At 39.9% G+C, this 17,690-nt stretch overlaps 1 protein-coding gene across 4 annotated transcripts in view; it reads right to left on the bottom strand.

Moving 5' to 3' along the window:
• The window catches only part of TRABD (TraB domain containing), a 31,788-nt gene that overhangs the window by 12,664 nt on the left and 1,434 nt on the right, over positions 1–17,690 (bottom strand). For 2 of the 4 annotated variants that reach the window (XM_039726916.1, XM_039726917.1), the window contains exons 2-5: positions 7,467–7,529; positions 5,250–5,328; positions 2,513–2,679; positions 1,516–1,656 (exon numbers count right to left, since the gene is read on the bottom strand). In XM_039726916.1, the coding sequence (XP_039582850.1) occupies positions 1,516–1,656; positions 2,513–2,679; positions 5,250–5,328; positions 7,467–7,490 (411 nt within the window). In that variant the 5' untranslated portion in view covers positions 7,491–7,529. Of the gene's footprint in view, positions 1–1,515; positions 1,657–2,512; positions 2,680–2,815; positions 4,056–5,249; positions 5,329–7,466; positions 7,530–17,690 lie in introns of those variants that run through there. The other 2 variants (XM_039726918.1, XM_039726919.1) reach the window with 2 other exon arrangements.

The raw sequence follows: 17,690 nt of genomic DNA, 5'->3' as shown, positions 1-17,690 counted from the left end.
CTGTTCTTCCTGGTTTTCCCTATATAATCCATACTGTTAGTGATTTAAAGGGGAAAGGTTGGGGAATTTTTTGGTTGAGACCATAGAGAAATATGTTTTTTATAAGGCCCGATGTTCAAATTTCATTATTTGCATTATTCCTGCAAATAAAGTAAAGGAGACTAATACTGAGCTGTAAGAATAGGAAGGATCCTTGCAGTATTTTCTGGCTTTGGAGCCAATAGAGTCTGTGTTTTCTACTGTCTGCATGCAAGATCACTTCAAGCCCCAGTAGGAAATGGTAACTGCAAAGCTGCCAATGTGACTTTACATCACAGAGAAAAAAAAATCTGCTATTTTGTTCTCATTGTCTTTTTCCTCTTAACACAACAAACTTGTATTTAGCTTTGATATAAAGAAAAAAAGTTTCTGTGCCTGTTCACAAGGTCAGAAGACCCCCACCTATTCTGTTCCAGTTGTTGTGAACATGCATTTTGGCTCAGTGCATCAGAATAATCCATTTTACCTAAGATAGACAGATGCAGCAATTCATGCAACATGCAAGTGTCATGCAGTGTCTTTTCCTTTGATAGGGCATAAAGAAAACAGGAAAGGCATTATTGTCTGCCTCAGCGAGTCAGAAAGCTGAGACCCTGTGTGTGAGCACACACACTGCACAGCCCCGAGCCACTGCAGGTGCTTCTGCATGCATGCAGATTCTATTCCTCTGGGGGGAGGGTAAATCCCAGAAATCCCCCAATTACATCAATAAAGCAATTCCAATATACAGTTACCACACAATCAAAATAACAATCTACAAACTTCTTCATCCAACTGGTCACTGAAACTCTTTACTATTGACCAAACACTGCCATTCTAATCAAGTGTCCTGCCATTTTTAAGTCAACTTTGTGTTGTTGCACTGTGTCTAGCTTAAAATCACTCAAATGCAAGCTAGCTAAGTGGAACTGAAAAAATACAGGATTTTTTTTTGCACACACATCCAGACATGTCCACATCAAACTACCAGAGTAGTTCTAATTTGAAGAGAATCCCACACTTTTTAGCCCAAGTTTTTCAGAATCCCCCTTCAGGGCCTATTGTCAATTAGAAACTACTCCAAAGACAAGTGGATAGGTAAGAATTAAACAGCAACACACTAGGTTGAAGAAGGAATGCAGCTAAAGAGAAAACACCAAAATTAAGTGCTCTTTAATAGTTGTGATACAGATGCAGATTGTAGGAATAATAATATTTAAATATATTAGCAGAGCATTACAATTGCAAAGTTAGACTTGTGTCCTGCAAATGGAGCAGCAGTTAAATGCAGGAGGATTCCTGTCAAGGTCAACAATCTGCCCATCCAACCCCGTCGTGAAAAGAAAGTCCTCATTGCTACCTAGCTTTGCCACTGCAATATTACTCTTACCTACATCAACAGTATTAGGTTCCCAGCTGGTGGGAACACTGGTTTTGATTGCAATTTGATAAATCGTTCTTAACACAAACCATTAATTCTCACTGTAGGAATCATACCTGTTTTATAGCTTGTTGAAGTTTTTCCAGATTTATTTCTTTGGCTTCTTTTAGTAACGTCTTTTCATCCATCTTTAACATAGAAACTCTGTACTGGCACAGTTCCACCACAACTACATCAGGCTGCACTTCTTGTATTGTCTGAAAAAGATGAATTTATTTATACTGCTTTAGAAACGAATAAACAGAAATGCAGCCAATATAAACATTTTAAAGAGAAAAAGGACCTTAAGATCACATTCCAATAATAATTTTCAATTAAAAAAACAGTACAATAGTAAGTAAGAGCTCTCCAAATAACTATGCATTGACAAAAATATTAAGGAAGGTGACAGCAAAATGTCTTAGCTACTAAATGCTTTGGGACAGGATAATGGTGAACATATTGTGCTGGGGAGGGGAGCAGGAAAGAAACATTCACATTAAACTTTTCACATTCACAAAATTAATTTGACTGTTCTCTGTGGTATTTTGCCATCTGAGTTAGAATACACTTTGCGCCAAAACTGTCAACCCTGCAACCCTGGTTCTTACAAGATTCCTCCCCCTCTACCTCCTGAATAAAGGCAGTCTAAACTGCAGAGTTTGCAGGAGGTGCAATATTAAATAGCTCCTACTTGCACTAGGGCTTCAGACCCATTTGCAGCTTGAGAATGGAATCCAAGTTTTATGCAGGATGATTTAACAGCCAAATAACATCCAGGCAATGTAAGCTTCACTTAGTGAGATTTCTACACTGAGGCTGTATCTGCCTTTTTCACTGAAGGGCAAATAAAAATATTTGAGCTGAGAAACCAATGTATTGCATCAAAAATTATTCGTGTAACACATCTGCTTCTCATCACATAGTGCTGTTAGCCCTCCAACAGCCAATTAGAAAAAACAGAGCCTGAAGGTTACAGCACAAAACCAAGTCAGAGAGCTGGACTTCATTCTACTTAGTGCAAAGTTGAAACATTGTAAAGATGCTGCTGAAGGGCTCACACTGAGTATTTACCTTTACTACATCCTTCTTGCTGCTGTCACTGAAGTGGGCTGTTCCAACCACATATACTTTAGAACCATCCTCAGTATCAAGCTCAGTCACAGTGCTTGGTAAAGCAGGCCTTTTCTGCCTCTTCTTCAGCTTCATCTCCAGGAGAATTTTAAATGCATCTGCATCAGCTATAAATGTAAAGAAAAACAGAAGAGAAAAGCACACATGATATAAAGTGCAGGTAAGTAAGACAGAAAATAAAAATGTCGCCACTAAACAGCAGAGCAGAGCTAAAAGGCCATTGATTTACCACTGTAATCTTACATTCAATTCTGAAGCTACATCATTGAGAGTGCCATCACTGGAGAGGCTGCCTCCAAGCATGGGTCTCAGTCCAGGTTTCCTACCCTGTGGACACTGGGACAGGTTGTCCACGCAGTTCAGTAAGGGAAAGAGAGAAGCTGTGTGGCAGGTGAGGTGGACAGAGAAGCAAAGAATACTTAGAAAAAGTATGCACTAAATTAGAGAAAAAGAAAAAAAAAGCATTTTTTAAATTTTAAACCCAAAGTGTTCAATTTTGGGATTCTTATCTACATAAACGATAGCAACACATGGACACTGGTGTGAATATGATGGCAAAGTCACCTCCACATATTGGCACATATAGGATACCTACAGTACCAACCGTAGCCTTTTCTGTGATTAACACACCAGGGATCAGTACACAAAGGAAAACTAAACCTCAAGAGGTATTTAGATCAGGAATCCAATCATTCTTCCCTAGACTCAACAAGTATTTAAGATCAAAATGGTACAAAGTGAGTTTAGCTCTATGTCAAGCTTGCTGTATGGAAAACAGGAGGATCTATCAGCTCTGTCGCAGATGCTCATTGCCAGGTAGTCGCATCCACTGAGACAGAGAAACTTTAAATCTACATCAATGGGAAATTAAAGTTGCTTTGAATGAGTCATCTTAAAGCTACAATGGCATCTTAGGAAAAAAAAGTATCAAGCAGGAAAGCAGAGTTTTGTTTCCAACCAACTCTCTTTCTCTGGCAAGCTGCTGCACAAGTTAGCAGAGGTCTCAAGTGGTCTCCAGAAGCCTGGAATAGGATCATAAGCCCAGGGGAACAAAAAAAGAAGATTAGTGAACAGTTTGTAGGCAGGATGTCAAAGATGCAGATAAATTACAGCCTCCTACCACACATTCATTTTATGAATCTGGTTTAACTGTGTGGCTCTGGCCCCAGCTGTGTCCCACAAATACTAATCTTGTAAGACTTTATGTAAAAAAAAAAACAAAACAAAACCAACCAAACAAAAACCCCACCAAATTAGAAGAAAACCAACAAACAGAAGAGAAAACGCAACCAAAACAACCAAAAGCAACCCTTCAACATCCTTCTTAGCATTTGAGCAACCTGTTACTTCATGGTCAATACCAAAGAACATGGTGTGCTGCAATCATTACTGTCTGAGCTAGGACAATGTTGCTGCCAAAACACCTGGTGATGCTGAGGAGGAGGTAAGCAAAACATGACTGAAAAAGCAAGTAGAGGTAAGGCTGTTGCATTTGTAGCCCTCTCAGTCACATAATTATAAAAGCAGCAGATGAACAAAAACCCACCTAAGCAAATATCCCACCCCCCACTATGGTCAAAAGTAGATACCTAATGGGGAACACAATACATGGGGAAGTGTGTATAATACCCGTCTCAAATACTTTCATAGCCTAAAGCCATTTGTGAAAGTGGTTTCTACATATTTGGTAACCCTTAAAGGGTGTTAATTTTTATTTATTTCTCAAGCTTTCACCTCACACATATAGTCAGTACTGGACTGAATAATGTCTCATGTGAAGAAAAAATGTGATAGTGGTACAGAACCAAATGTTTTAATTTAAGATCACAATTAAGGAAAACATTCTCAGGAGCAGCTATGGTTTTTATTGAACTAACTTCTATATCCGCAGAAAAAAGCAACATAAAAAATGCATCTGCTTCAAGTCTGCATACACCTGCCATAGCTTTAGTCAATGCTCTGTTTGCTCCCATGAAAGCTGAGATCCCTAGGAATTATTCAGCAGTGTTACTGTTACGCACTAATTTGCCCTAAGAAAGCACAATCAGAATGTTCCTGTTGTTATAAAGGAGCACTGGATACATTAATATCATAACAGTTTATCAATATAGATAATGCAAACCCTAAGAAGCCTTTGTTTTTTCCTCTTGAGAAAGACAAGTCTTAATGTCATTATCTGATCGTACAATAACAGGTAAGAAAAGATACTCTTCCAGGGCTTCACAAGACAGTTTTGGCTGGAATACTTCTATTGCCACATCCTGCAGGCTTGCCAAAACATTATCATGCTAGCATGGGCAAAATTTTCCACTTGGGACAACTCATCACCATCATATCATGCCAGACTGTCAAAGCAAACATATACTCATGCATTACTGCCTTAGAAAGCAATAGTTAAGCTTAAAACAACAGCTGAGTGTATCTACTAAGTCTGAAAATATTTACTTTTAAAAGTATGGGATCAGCAAACTGACAATCTATATGTCATTGCTCTTTCTAAATTTGATTTACACAACTGGGCCTTGAAACAAATCAAGAACAGATTAAATCAGCTATGACTTCGTCAGCATCTCCTTTTTTTGCCAACAGCCCTGTCCTTTTTAGGTAAAGAAAAGGCAAGGACATTTAAATACCCCTTCCAGTATGATACACCCTCCCAGTCCAACCAGAAACATACAGATATTCTGCGATATACTTGACGTTTCCTTTGGGCCATCTTCTGGTGCATCAGAGGACGACATTGGATCTGCAGCAGCCTGTATGAAACAAATTCAAAAGGAGGCTGGGAATTATAATGAATCGTTTCAATGCATCTTTCCCTTTGTGAGTTTTCTCAATTTGAACCTACCAATAACATTCAAGCAAGTAAATAATTTAAGCAGTGTCACGGTTCAAAACATCTGTGATTTTACAACTATTTTTCCTAGCTGCCTGAGTATGAGAAAGAACATCTTGAAAACTGACTACTTCATGCCTATTTTAAGAGATAATATTTATACCTGACAGAGAGTTTTAAAATAAATAGGATTCCAGATAAAAAGAAACAAATTTATCTCTAACACTACTACAGTACTACAGCACTTTGTGTTGAAAACTAAAATGTGCACTGATTATTTTATACCATTTGACTCAACTATCAGTCAGCATTAGTCTGTCAGGAGTCTGACAAAGTTCATCAGTACTAACAAGACTAAGCACATCCATTCTAGAAGAGTCAGGCCAAGTATTTGTTGGAATAAGGCAATTACACAATATGCACATCAAATCTTAGAAAGTTCATGTGCATGTTGACTTTATACATATCAGAAATCAAAAGATACAAGGCATCTGCAGAGTTTTGCTCTCGAAAGGAACAGAAGGCAATTGAAAAGATTCACAAAGACTGCCTCTCCGATATTATCCCTAGAAATATATGATACAGTCTTTGGCTAACAAAACCCTTTCTTATTTTTCATTAAACAGCAAGTATTAAAACTCGTGCATAGAATTTAAATAATTCCAGTCATTCAAACAATGTCATTCAAGCCAGAGAGGCAGATTAGTGCAGAAAAGACTCGGGAGTAAGGGAAAGCTAAATTATATACTACCTTTAGACAACTACCTTAATTAAAAGTTTAATCAGGATGATTACTGGAAGAATTTGGAATTTCTGACCAACATTAAGTCAAAAAGTCAGAGATGGGATGAGAACCCATCATCATTTAAGTACTTTCTAAAGGAAAGACAATATTAATGAGTCAGCAAGCAGTCAGCCAACCTCTCCTGATGGATGCCAGCCTTTCAGCTAAAATGATTGGTTTATGCACTTTGTACTTAACCTGGTAAGGTTTAAAGCAAAGCTGTACAAAGCACACCCAAATGTTAAGAGCTTTCTATAAGAGTAATTATTTTCTTCTTGCATTCCATTATGCCAAACAGGAATTTTGAGAAAATAAATCCTGATTGTCTTACCGTGGCCCCACTGAAGGCAAGGAAAAATTTATTATACATTTCATGGACTAAACTCAAACAGTACAACAGCTTTACAGTGCAAAGTTTAAAATAGTCACAGCAACACATCATCCTTTCACTACAAAGCAGAAGTCTGTTCATTGACAACTGCAAACTGCAATTACACTGCAAATTGCAATTACATGCACAGATCTAATTTAACACCAGCTCAGCTTTTGATCACAACATATGGCTTGACTACTGCTTGCATACGTTAAGTCTAGTCACAACAATATTTTGGAAAAATTTATCCATCTGTAACATATGGAATTAATCCTATCACTTATGCTGGCTTTGTCATCACAACATCACAACACTGCAATGAGCACAGCACTAAACCACCACATTAGGAATCTGTTGTCCTTTCTTTTTATTAACAGGACAAAAGACCTGATGTTCTTATACTTCATAGGATAAAAATTTCCTGAACTTCACCTATTACACCGGAAAACGGTTTTGAGATACATGGATATGAAAGAAGAAAAAAAGGAACAGAAAGGATAGAAAAGCATCTCAATTTAATATGGCAAGGAACTTCAGCCATGTACAATGAGATTATTTGTATATAATCAATTTCTGTCATTTGCTCACAAAACCTTTTTCCTCCTAAAGGTTTAATCTCATAAGTTAGGCAATTTTATGCAATTCCTCACATGCAAGTAGAATAATAGAAAATACCTATTTTAGCTTTTGCAAGTGGAAGGAAAGAGAACCTGAAAAGAACCTAAATGTATCACGTAAAATAGCACTCAGCTCTCTATGCCCATTTTAAAAGGGGTCTCACACCAGCATTCTCAGTCCTAAGACTTTGCAGAACTTGCCCAAAAATAAGTGGAAGAACCTGGCTGATTCAGTCTTGACCTTCCCTGCAATTGTACTGAGATACAAACTTCATCTTCCCTACCTCAGGCTGTTGCTCCTCTTGCATTCCTGCAGTGTAGGCTAATTTTCACCAACCACACAAGAACTGCAAGAAGTAAAAAGAAATGGGAGAGAATTAAACATTATTGTCATAAACTAGAATATTTGCTCAAGAACTGTCCAGGAAAAAAAAAAAAGAAAAAGAAAAAGATGCGTCTCTACAGTCTCTAATAAAGGCTGAAGTAATAAAAGTACAAACTGAAGAGGCACACATGTCACCTCTTCAACTCTACTGCCATTAAGAGAACCAGAAAAGCCAACAGCAACTCCCCCAGTGGTAGGTAAAACCAGCCTGTTTCAGTATGGTTCTTGAGGTGGCTCAAGCCAGAGAACAGTTTCTGCAACAGCAGAAATCTTGCTCAACTTATTCAGTAGTTCTGTCTAGTTCATATCAACTACATCAAGACAGTTTTTAGGCAGATTTTAGGAATCAGAATTTATATTTCTACCACTTTACTGCTGCACAGAATAGGAGACTAGTCACAATTTTAATATTCAACTATAGTCATACATGTTGTTTTATCTGCATCATGTGACCACATATATTTAAAAATATGCCAGGGTTAGAAAGTCAGCTACTATCTGTGTGACAAACCCTTACTGAATGGTTTTTATGTTTTATTTAACAACAGGGATGAAGGAATCTCAAAAGTCCAAAGTTCTTCCTGACGCTGGCAGAGTGCTGTGATTGGACTTGGTGGTACTCTGAGGGTGATTACATGAGACACTGAATGCATGACTAGTGCTCATTCTGCTTATTCTCACTGCCATCCCACTAATATTGAAGCACGCAAAGAAAATGATGCTTCTCTACTACAGCATTTTGGGCTACCCCCATTTGAGCTATTTCACAGTACATGTGATCAGTGTTTTATTTTATTAAATAAAGAGAGAGCAATCCTGAACAACTTATTCATAGAATACGTTTGCAGTCCTGCTCTGAGGAGTGGACAGACAACTCTGGCTTCTGCCCTATGGTCATATGAGGCTGGAGAAAAGCTGGCTGTCATTTGGGTGACAGGATACTTTAGCACACAAATGTGATGGCAATAGCAAGCCTCCCTCTTCCCCAAATACAAAAGACTCCTGCAGTTGAATCAGCGCTCTGCATTCTGGTTTCTAGAATGCCATTTTGCTTTCTAGCCTAGCTTAAAATACATTTCTTTAAAAGAGCAATTGCTCTTTTAAAGTATGAAGCAAGTGAGTGTAATTCTGTCCACTAGCACATCTCCCACCATGCTGCAGGGATCTCTGGAATTTGTGCCTTCTCACTGTCCACTGCTCATGGTCAGCCAGCAAACCCGAGATCACAGCTGCAGGCTGGGCAAGAAAAAAGTGGAGTGGCTTCTTCATGGTCTCTAGACAAAAATCCCTTGAATCCCAGCAGCTCAAGCTGTTCTTGAGCAGGAACAGCTACAGACACAACTCCTGAGCTGTGAGGCAAATACCTCATTAAAACAAAAAAATACACACTGCACATAGTCCAAGAGGTTCATTAAGACAAACTATTCAAAAACATGCAAGAAGTCTGCACAGGCAACATAAGCACTCCAGTGGCTGTGCTACAAGGCACAATTTTAAAACCAGGACCTTCCTGCCTTCCAAGGAGTCAAGTCAAGGAAATCTGGATGTCACAGTAAGCTAAAATGGTAAGTGAAGCTGAACTGCTCTTCTGCTTTGGTATTTCCACAATTTACGAGCGGTGCAGACAGATATAAAGCAGAACAGCAGAAGGAAACCCTTGCATCGACACCTGCAACCTGACTGGGACACACCAGCCCACAGACATCTCACTCCAGACAGTCTCTCCTTTTTGGGGGGTTAAGTAAACTCAGTGCCTCTTTTTATCCTGTCCTGTCTTTGACAGACTGGCTTAACTACTTGGTGACTTAGGCAGTAAACTACACTGAAAAGCAGGCTCAGTTTACAAAAACACCACTTTTTTCTCCCCCACTCATCCAAAGCATTTTTAGTTCAGATGATTAAACAGCTGCAGGAAGAACTGCAGCACCAAAACCTGAGGAACAGCATGAAAGGGAGATGCTGAAACCAGCTCTGAGAAAATACTTCTTCAACTACAGCATCACTCAATGTGTACCAATACTCTGATGCTCAGCTCTAGGCTTGGTTCTCAATTGGTCTGTGTGCAAAATACCACAGTGTTTTTCTGTCAGTGAATCAGCTGGCCATAAATACAACCTAAAGTTCTAAGCTTGATTAAGGTCTGCTGGCATTTGAAAATGTCTCTTATCTACAGACTACTCTTCAAACTAATGAAGTGCAAGTTTCATTTTAAAAATAGACTCCTATACAGAAGGACTACATGGTATTTTTTCCCACCAAGTGACATTTTAGAAAACGTCATCCCTTTCTCACTACTAGCTAAATTATATGTCTGATACTGGTGGGGGAGAGAACTTCTTTGACGCTTACTCAAGTTAACTAGCACCGGTTTTAACTGACCTATACCTCTGGAGCTGTTTCCAGCTCACTGTTTCACTGCAGTTTTCAGCTCCAGCCCCTGCAGGGAATCCATGGAACAAGACTTCCATGGCCAGATGAGAGAATGCGCAGCCACAAAGTCTGCCACCATTTTCTTCTAGGACAAGCCCGTGGGAATCCCATGAGGTTTAATAAGTACAAGGTACTGCACCTGAGTTGGGGCAAGCCCCCATTATCAATACAGGCTGGGGATGAAGGGACTGAGAACAGCCCTGCTGAGAAGAACCTGGGGGTGCTGGTGGATGAGAGGCCAGACATGACCTGGCCGTGTGCACTTGCAGCACAGAAAGCCAGCTGGGTCCTGGGCTGCATCAAAAGCAGCATGGCCAGCAGGGAGAGGGAAATGATTCTGTCCCTCTGCTCTGGTGACACCACAGCTGCAGTGCTGCACCCAGCTCTCGAGTCCCCAGCAAGGGAAGCACACTGACCTGTTGGACTCAGTACAGAAGAAGGCACCATGGTGGTTAGATGGCTAGAGCACCTCTCCTGCAAGGAAAGGCTGAGACAATTGTGGTTGTTCAGCCTGGAAAAGGCAAGGCTTTGGGGTGACCTAACTGCAGTCTTCCAGTACCTGAAGGGAGCCTACAAAAACCATGGAAAGGGACATTTTACAGGAGCTGTAGTAACAGAATAAGGGGGAATGGCTTCAAACTGAAAGAGAGTAGATTCAGATTAGGTATCGGGAAAAAATTCTTTACTGTGATGGTGGTGAGGCACTGGAAGAGGTTGCCCAAAGAGGCTGTGGATGCCCTACCCTGTGAGAGTTCAAGACCAGCTGAATGGAGCTTGGAGAAACCTGGTCTAGTCACAGGTGCTTCTGCCAACTGCAGGAAGTTTGGAACTAGATGATCTTGAAGATCCCTTCCAATCCAGGATTTTATACCCTTGTTTTCAGGTGCTTAGATATGCTCAAGTGACACTGGAGCTGAAATTTTCCATGCAGAAGACCTGTTTCTAGACTCACCAGAGTACAGGTAAGGCTGGGTACTCAGCTAGCAGCATCCTCCTCAGAAGCACTGGCAAAAGTCCATGTATTTAGGAATTAGTCAAATACCTTGGACTCCAGGCTGATCTAGCTCATCCACGTGAAAGGCACTATCCCTGTACTTCTGTGTATTCACAGAAGGTATGTGAGTGCTAGGATATTTGAAATATAATTTGAAGCCTCTGAGTGAAGACCGAACGTACCTTGATGTTACACAGATAACCAACCAAAGTGCACAAATCTGTATGAACTTCCTTTCACCATGTCCAATAGCAAGAAAAGGAGCCAATTCAGATAAAATTCTGGCATCATCTGAACAATTTAGACACATGCTTTTCAAAATTTATTGGAGTTTCATTTTCCATCCTGTGTTCTGGGCTTTTTTTTTTGTTTTAATTTTTTTAAAGTTTACTTTCCTAAAGAAATGACACAAGGTAACAAGGCATCTTATTTGTTTGTGCTTGTTCACCCATAGGTGGATTTTCAACTATTTTGGCAAGCAGGGAAGAGTCTCACAGTCATTTAGAGGTGCAACACACAGCACTGCTCTTCCAGGAGAAACATCACTAAAGATTAGATGAGGTGCTTGTGAAAAAGAGGCAGTCCACAGAACTTGCCAAGGAACAGAAGGAAATTCAATCCCAAACTGAAAAGCCACAGGCAAAAAAAAACCCTGTTCAATTATTTACAGCGTTCCATAATATGTATTACTGCAATATCTCATAACCTCAAGTTCTACTTACCATGAGATTTGGCATGAACATGTGAAACCAATCAAATTGCCCATCTCCAGCTACTTCAAAGACCTGTAAGAGCCTCTTGTGAGATACATCATATACTGAAAATCTCAGACATGACAGTGCACTTCTTTCAGATGCACTGGGAGATGCAGCTTTTAGGCACTCATAAAGATCAGAGATTAGGAAGTATTTCTGTTCTCTTATCTGCCAGGAGACTATCTTAATCAGGGATTCATTCTCCTGATTCAAGTACTACCAAGAAAATTCCTGGAGCTAGAAGAAACAAAGACGGGTGATTAATGATTGAATCTCCACCTCAAACACCTTTTTTTCCAGGCAGATGGAATTCTTGTGCTTATTGCATCTTTGTTAGTCCAAGGGGACCTGCTGTTCACTGGGCCATTAAAAACTGTTGTTTATACATACATATGTGAAAAAATTAAGCCCTTCTGCCAACTCTTAAAATACCTAGGCAACCAAACAGGAGTTTTTAAGACCACTAAAACTGCAAACCTAGAATTTAGCCATTACTCATCTCTATTGATAGGCACATATTTCCTCTCAAGTCTTCTTGTTCCTACAGCACACACAGGACAGCCATTGCTACTGAGAAAAATACTGCCAAAGAGGGGCTGTATTTTTCCCCTTGCACATGGGCATTATTCTCTTTCCCCCAAAATAGCAAGTTCAGAAAGGAACACACAGAAAAGTTCAACATCTTCTACCAATGCTTACTTACCCTGCACAGACACTGGCAAAGCAGAGGCAGAAATGCTATTTCACATCAGCCCTCCAGTTTTGTTAATATAAACCAGCTTCAGCAGCAATTTGCACAAAATCTTCTTGTGAACTTATTTTTCATACTTGATAGCCTCAGTCAACCAAAGTGTTTCGGTTCCAGCTTCATATTTAGGCATCTGAAACTCTCTCAGCTTGCAGTCTCAAGAACACAAGAGGTACGTGCACTCACAAATCATGGCTTCTAGCAAGGCAAGTTAAAGAAAAAAAGGCCCTTTCCTGTTTCATTTCAGTGAGGTAGTTCAGTGAGAAAATTCAAACACCACACAGACAATTCATTACAGCATTCTCCTGCAGTAGGGCTAAACTTGTTCCTTTAATGTCTTATCTAAATTTGCTTCCTTTCAGACAGTGATTCAACTAAATCGATAAAAAAGCTCTCAAAAAACCTCTCATGCTCCTACCCATAAAACAACATAGTCAGCTACTTTTTAACACGATTTTTATTGGATGTTGTCCTTCTGAGCTATACTAGAGAAATTCAGAAGCAGCACTTTGTTTCCTCAACATGTTGACACTGCAAGAGGGAAATAAAAGTTGTCCACAGACTTATAATTGCTCTGTATTTTCCATGTGCTGCACACACACCAGCATAGCTAGTAAAGAAACTAGGAAAGGAGTCACCAAACTACAGCTTGTTCCACCTTTTATTGAAAGGAATGGGCAAAAATTTCTGTGTTTGATCACTTCAACAAGCAAATCTAAATGTATCTATTAGTGCTTTTGATGGCTACAGTATTCACTAACATTGCAGAAGGTACCCACATGTCTTGTGTTAATCAAACTGTTAATGGCAAAGTGTTAATCCTGTAGCCTCTGAGATAGTTACTTACTTGTAAACAGGAACGTACATACAATCCTGAGGTATATGAATGCTTAAATACATCTACAAATCTGACCTCTGGTAGCTAAACAAGTAGTTAGAAGGCTCACGGAACTTTCAAAGCATTTCAATTTTGCAATCTGAATTTTCCTTTCTTTTTAATCATTGGTCCTTCTAGGATCCTCACAGAACAGCACTTCCTCCTAGTAACAAGGCACCACCACCCATCCTTGGTCCTCTAAAGTTGCTATGGGAAGGACAAGAGATAGGCTGAGTACAGATCCCCACAGGACAGCACTTCCTCCTAGTAACAAGGCACCACCACTCATCCTTGGTCCTCTAAAGCTGTTGAGGGAAGGACAAGAGATAGGCTCATGAGTATTGAATTTGAGAGCAAGCTGTTGAACAATAAGGTGGGAGTACTCCAGTGAGGATATAGCACACCTCACACAAGTCATGCTACAACTGAGCCAAAACTGTCCTGAACTGGACATAAGCCACAGGCACACACAAAAAGACTATGTCACAAACAGACTCGTGTGTGAGCCCTCTAACACCAGTATCCCTGGCCAGAACACAGCATCCATCAGCTTGGCATGAGATGCAGCAATAGAAATTTACCTGCATCTATGTGCATTAAGAGTGCCGTGTTCCTGTCATCCTCCAAACCTGCAGTTCCACTAGCAATGGATATTTGATTTAGCTGGTATAGCCTGTACACTTTACATTCATATTATGCGCTGCATAAGCTCATCTCATTTGAATACTGCTACCGTTTAACAGGGTCACTTACTTTATGTAAACAGAAGAGGCATATCAGTACTTCAGAAGATACAGACCAAACTTTTCTCCCACTGACAAACTGTTGCACTCTTTATTTACTGTCTGAAATACCTAACAAAGCACCTTCCATGCTTAACATTTAACCTACTAAGGAGGCAAAACCAAAATAACAGATACCCTCTTAAGTCTCAGCACCATACTCTGCAACATAAACACAGTATTTAAGATTGATGAGGCTTTTCCCATACTTATGCACAGAAATCTCACAAATGTTTATAATCATCAGCTCCAAATGGTGTCTACTCTGTTGATAGCCTGTTCATACTCAGAAGGATGCATCCATGGAGACCTGTCTACCAATTAATGCAACAGCTACAAAGTCAGAAATTGGAATGTATTTCAAAATTATCACCAAGGTGACCTACTCCACATATTGCATGTTATCTCTTTGACACAAACCCACGCCTTTGAAACCCAAATGAGCAACTGGTTTTGTAATCACAGATGGTTGTAGAGCATGGCTCTGGTTTCTCACGACTCAGAAGTTCACAAATTTCAAAATGCACATTTTTACCCTCTGAGCATCAATGAGGTTTTCCTGCAAAATGAACTGTGCAGACATATGCAGCCTAAACTCAGGTACCTGCACACAATGTCCATTTGCGTGCTTTGGTAGTTAAAACATAAAAGTCAAAGACAACTACATTAATTTTGCTTGAACGGAGGTGTTGAAACATGAGAATATGTGGCCTGGGACACAGAAAACACATTTATCAGTGACAGACAAGAAGGCATTCTCATGTACTCTGTGGTTTTACAAGTTGTTGCTAATTACAATGACTGGGGCTACTTGATGAAATGAGTAAGTATGAGGTGAATCAGGATGATAATGCACTGCAGATTTATGAACAAACATTAGCCCAAATCTTTACTCTTTTAAGAGGTTGCAGAGGTTATAAATATACTGCTAAATTTAGAGACATGGGACAGAAAGACCGCAGTGATGTGGCTCAAGTCTGGACAGGCACTCAGAAACTGGCAGTTTTTTAGAACATACACATCTATTCAAGTCACTTTTCTATGGCATTTCAATGTGAACTATGTGAATTCAGCAAAGATCTAGAACCAAAATAATTTTATTAGACCTTCCTGTATCCAGCAGCTTGGAGTAAGATATCAGCACTTCTCCCTCCAGGCCACATAAAGCTATGAACAAAGTGATACTTCTGGCTTTGGAAAATCCTCTGCAAAACTCTCCCAAGCAGAACAGAAGGGAAATAGCACAGCTGCTGCATGTGCATGGAGTTCTACAAGAAGTTGCATTTCTACTCTGTTCATCACCTACAACCAGCAAGAAAAGGAAACAAGTGAAGAAGTTCTGCGATGCCAATGGCTGCTGAAATATGCAGAAGCTGCATCTCAAAAGTACCAGCAGACACATTCACCTTTATTAAAAACACTTTGAAATGCAATCCTTATGATGGTAAAATTGGGATTTCAGAGGACAAAATAATTTTGCCCAACTGCAAGCACATTACTTATCAGTAGAGTTCTTCTTCCTGTCCCTGTCATCCTACTCTCCACACACTATCTGTGAACAAGGTCATGTACTCTTTCAAAATCATTAGGTGAACACAAAGTTGAAAACAGTTACGTGACATGGGCCCATCTTCTGGCCACAAGTAAAGAAATACAGCTCTGCTGTAGCAGAAAACTGAAGAAAAACTCCTCAGAGACAAAGCTCCAGGGTAGCAAATTCCAGCCTGCAGTCACAGAAGCCCCATGATAACACTAACAACTCAGTACTATTGACACACTCACAGGAAAGCTGTTCTACTTCCAAGTCCATCCAGCTATTGCACCACTCATTTAACCTGTAAAGGACTCTGCACCTGATACTGATATATATTATATACATACATACCAACAACAAAAAAATCACCTCTATTTCCATGACTACCTGCTGCCCTCCCAAGAAATGAGAAAATCCCACAGCAACTTCTGATCCCAGTTCCTCACACACAGGCCTTCTTCACAGGCTACACTGTAACCAGCTGCCTGCTCCTGCTGGCCACACTATTCCTGATACTGATATATATATATACATACATACCAACAACAAAAAAAATCACCTCTATTTCCATGACTATCTGCTGCCCTCCCAAGAAATGAGAAAACCCCACAGCAACTCCTGATCCCAGTTCCTCACACACAGGCTACACTGTAACCAGCTATCTTGCTGTCCTTCTGAAGGACAGCTACCAGAGCAACACGGAAGATATGCATCCTAGCAAGGCAAGAGCAGCATCTCCAGATGCAGCATGCAGTGATTGGACACTTTCTTCAATTTCACCAGCAGTCATGGTGTTGTTCAGCCATGGTGTAGGCTCCTGCTCTCTCTCAAAAGCGTGCACACCCTTCCTGAGATAGACAGACTTCTCAACATAAGAGCAGGACGTGGCACTGTCAACAGAGACAGAGCTATTTAGCAGACAGCCTCAAGGGCTTACCCACTGGAAGACACACTCCTGGAGCTCCAGCCAAGTGCTTCATATGCAGGCTCATCAGGACATTTAAATTCTTGCATGTGGATAGGCTAAGATCCTGTATCCCTCAGTGATTTCAATCAAAACTGCAAAGCAGGTGAACTAAAGGCAATGAAAGAGGCAGGAGTAGAAAAGAGCCCCTCTACTTTTTTTAAAAATTATTATTATTAGTATAAAAAGAAGTGTACAGGAAGAGAACTTGTTACTGAGTGCATGCATGTTTTCATACAAATCTATAAACTGCGGTTAATAGCAAAGTTATGTTCCCTTCAGTCCTTTTTTTATAAAGGGAAAAAAAGTTTTCACTACAAAAGTTTTAAGTTCAAATACAGAACTGCAGTATTAACTAACATGTTCAAACCACCTGAAATTTGAATGGCCCTTTAAAAAAGCATTCAATAGCTGAAGGTCTGATCTCAGATTCAAGTCATATAGGTATTCGCAAATGTTTCTAATCTAGTAACAACTATCACCAAAAGAGTATATTGGTCAGATTTTGTACTAAATCATCTATGAAAGACAGCCAGTGTCCTGTCTCCTGACAGGACAAGGAGAACTACAGAATCCTTCTTTCCTACTGGCACTGGCTGGCAAAGCACATGCTGTGATATCACTTCAGACAGAGTTACACACCACTCCCATTAAATCTGGAGCACACTTATCTCTGGCCTGCTCTCATTTCTACATTTTCAAAGACTGCCCCAAATCTCTCTGCACTTTTCCTGAGTAGCAAATAAGGAAAAAGAAGATGCTTTCCAAAAAGTATTCTTTTAAAAAAAGCACTCGTATGACTCTCCCACAAATAGACGGCAATACCACGTGGTTCATTCACAGTTGTGGTGGCAGCAGCAGCAGTGTTTCATCATTTTTACCATATGGAAGAAAGAACATACTCAAAAATCAATCTAACTCTTCTACCACCCAGCTACACAGTATCCAAGTCTACAGTTAAGGTGCCAGAGTGTCAGACACTGTGAGGACTGAAATTTACAATAAGCAACCTAAAACTGAAATTTACAATACAATAGTC

The sequence above is a fragment of the Passer montanus genome, unplaced genomic scaffold, assembly GCF_014805655.1.
Source record: "Passer montanus isolate IOZ18808 unplaced genomic scaffold, ASM1480565v1 scaffold6, whole genome shotgun sequence".
Taxonomy (NCBI): Eukaryota; Metazoa; Chordata; class Aves; order Passeriformes; family Passeridae; genus Passer; species Passer montanus.
This window is presented reverse-complemented; position numbering and strand designations above follow the sequence as displayed.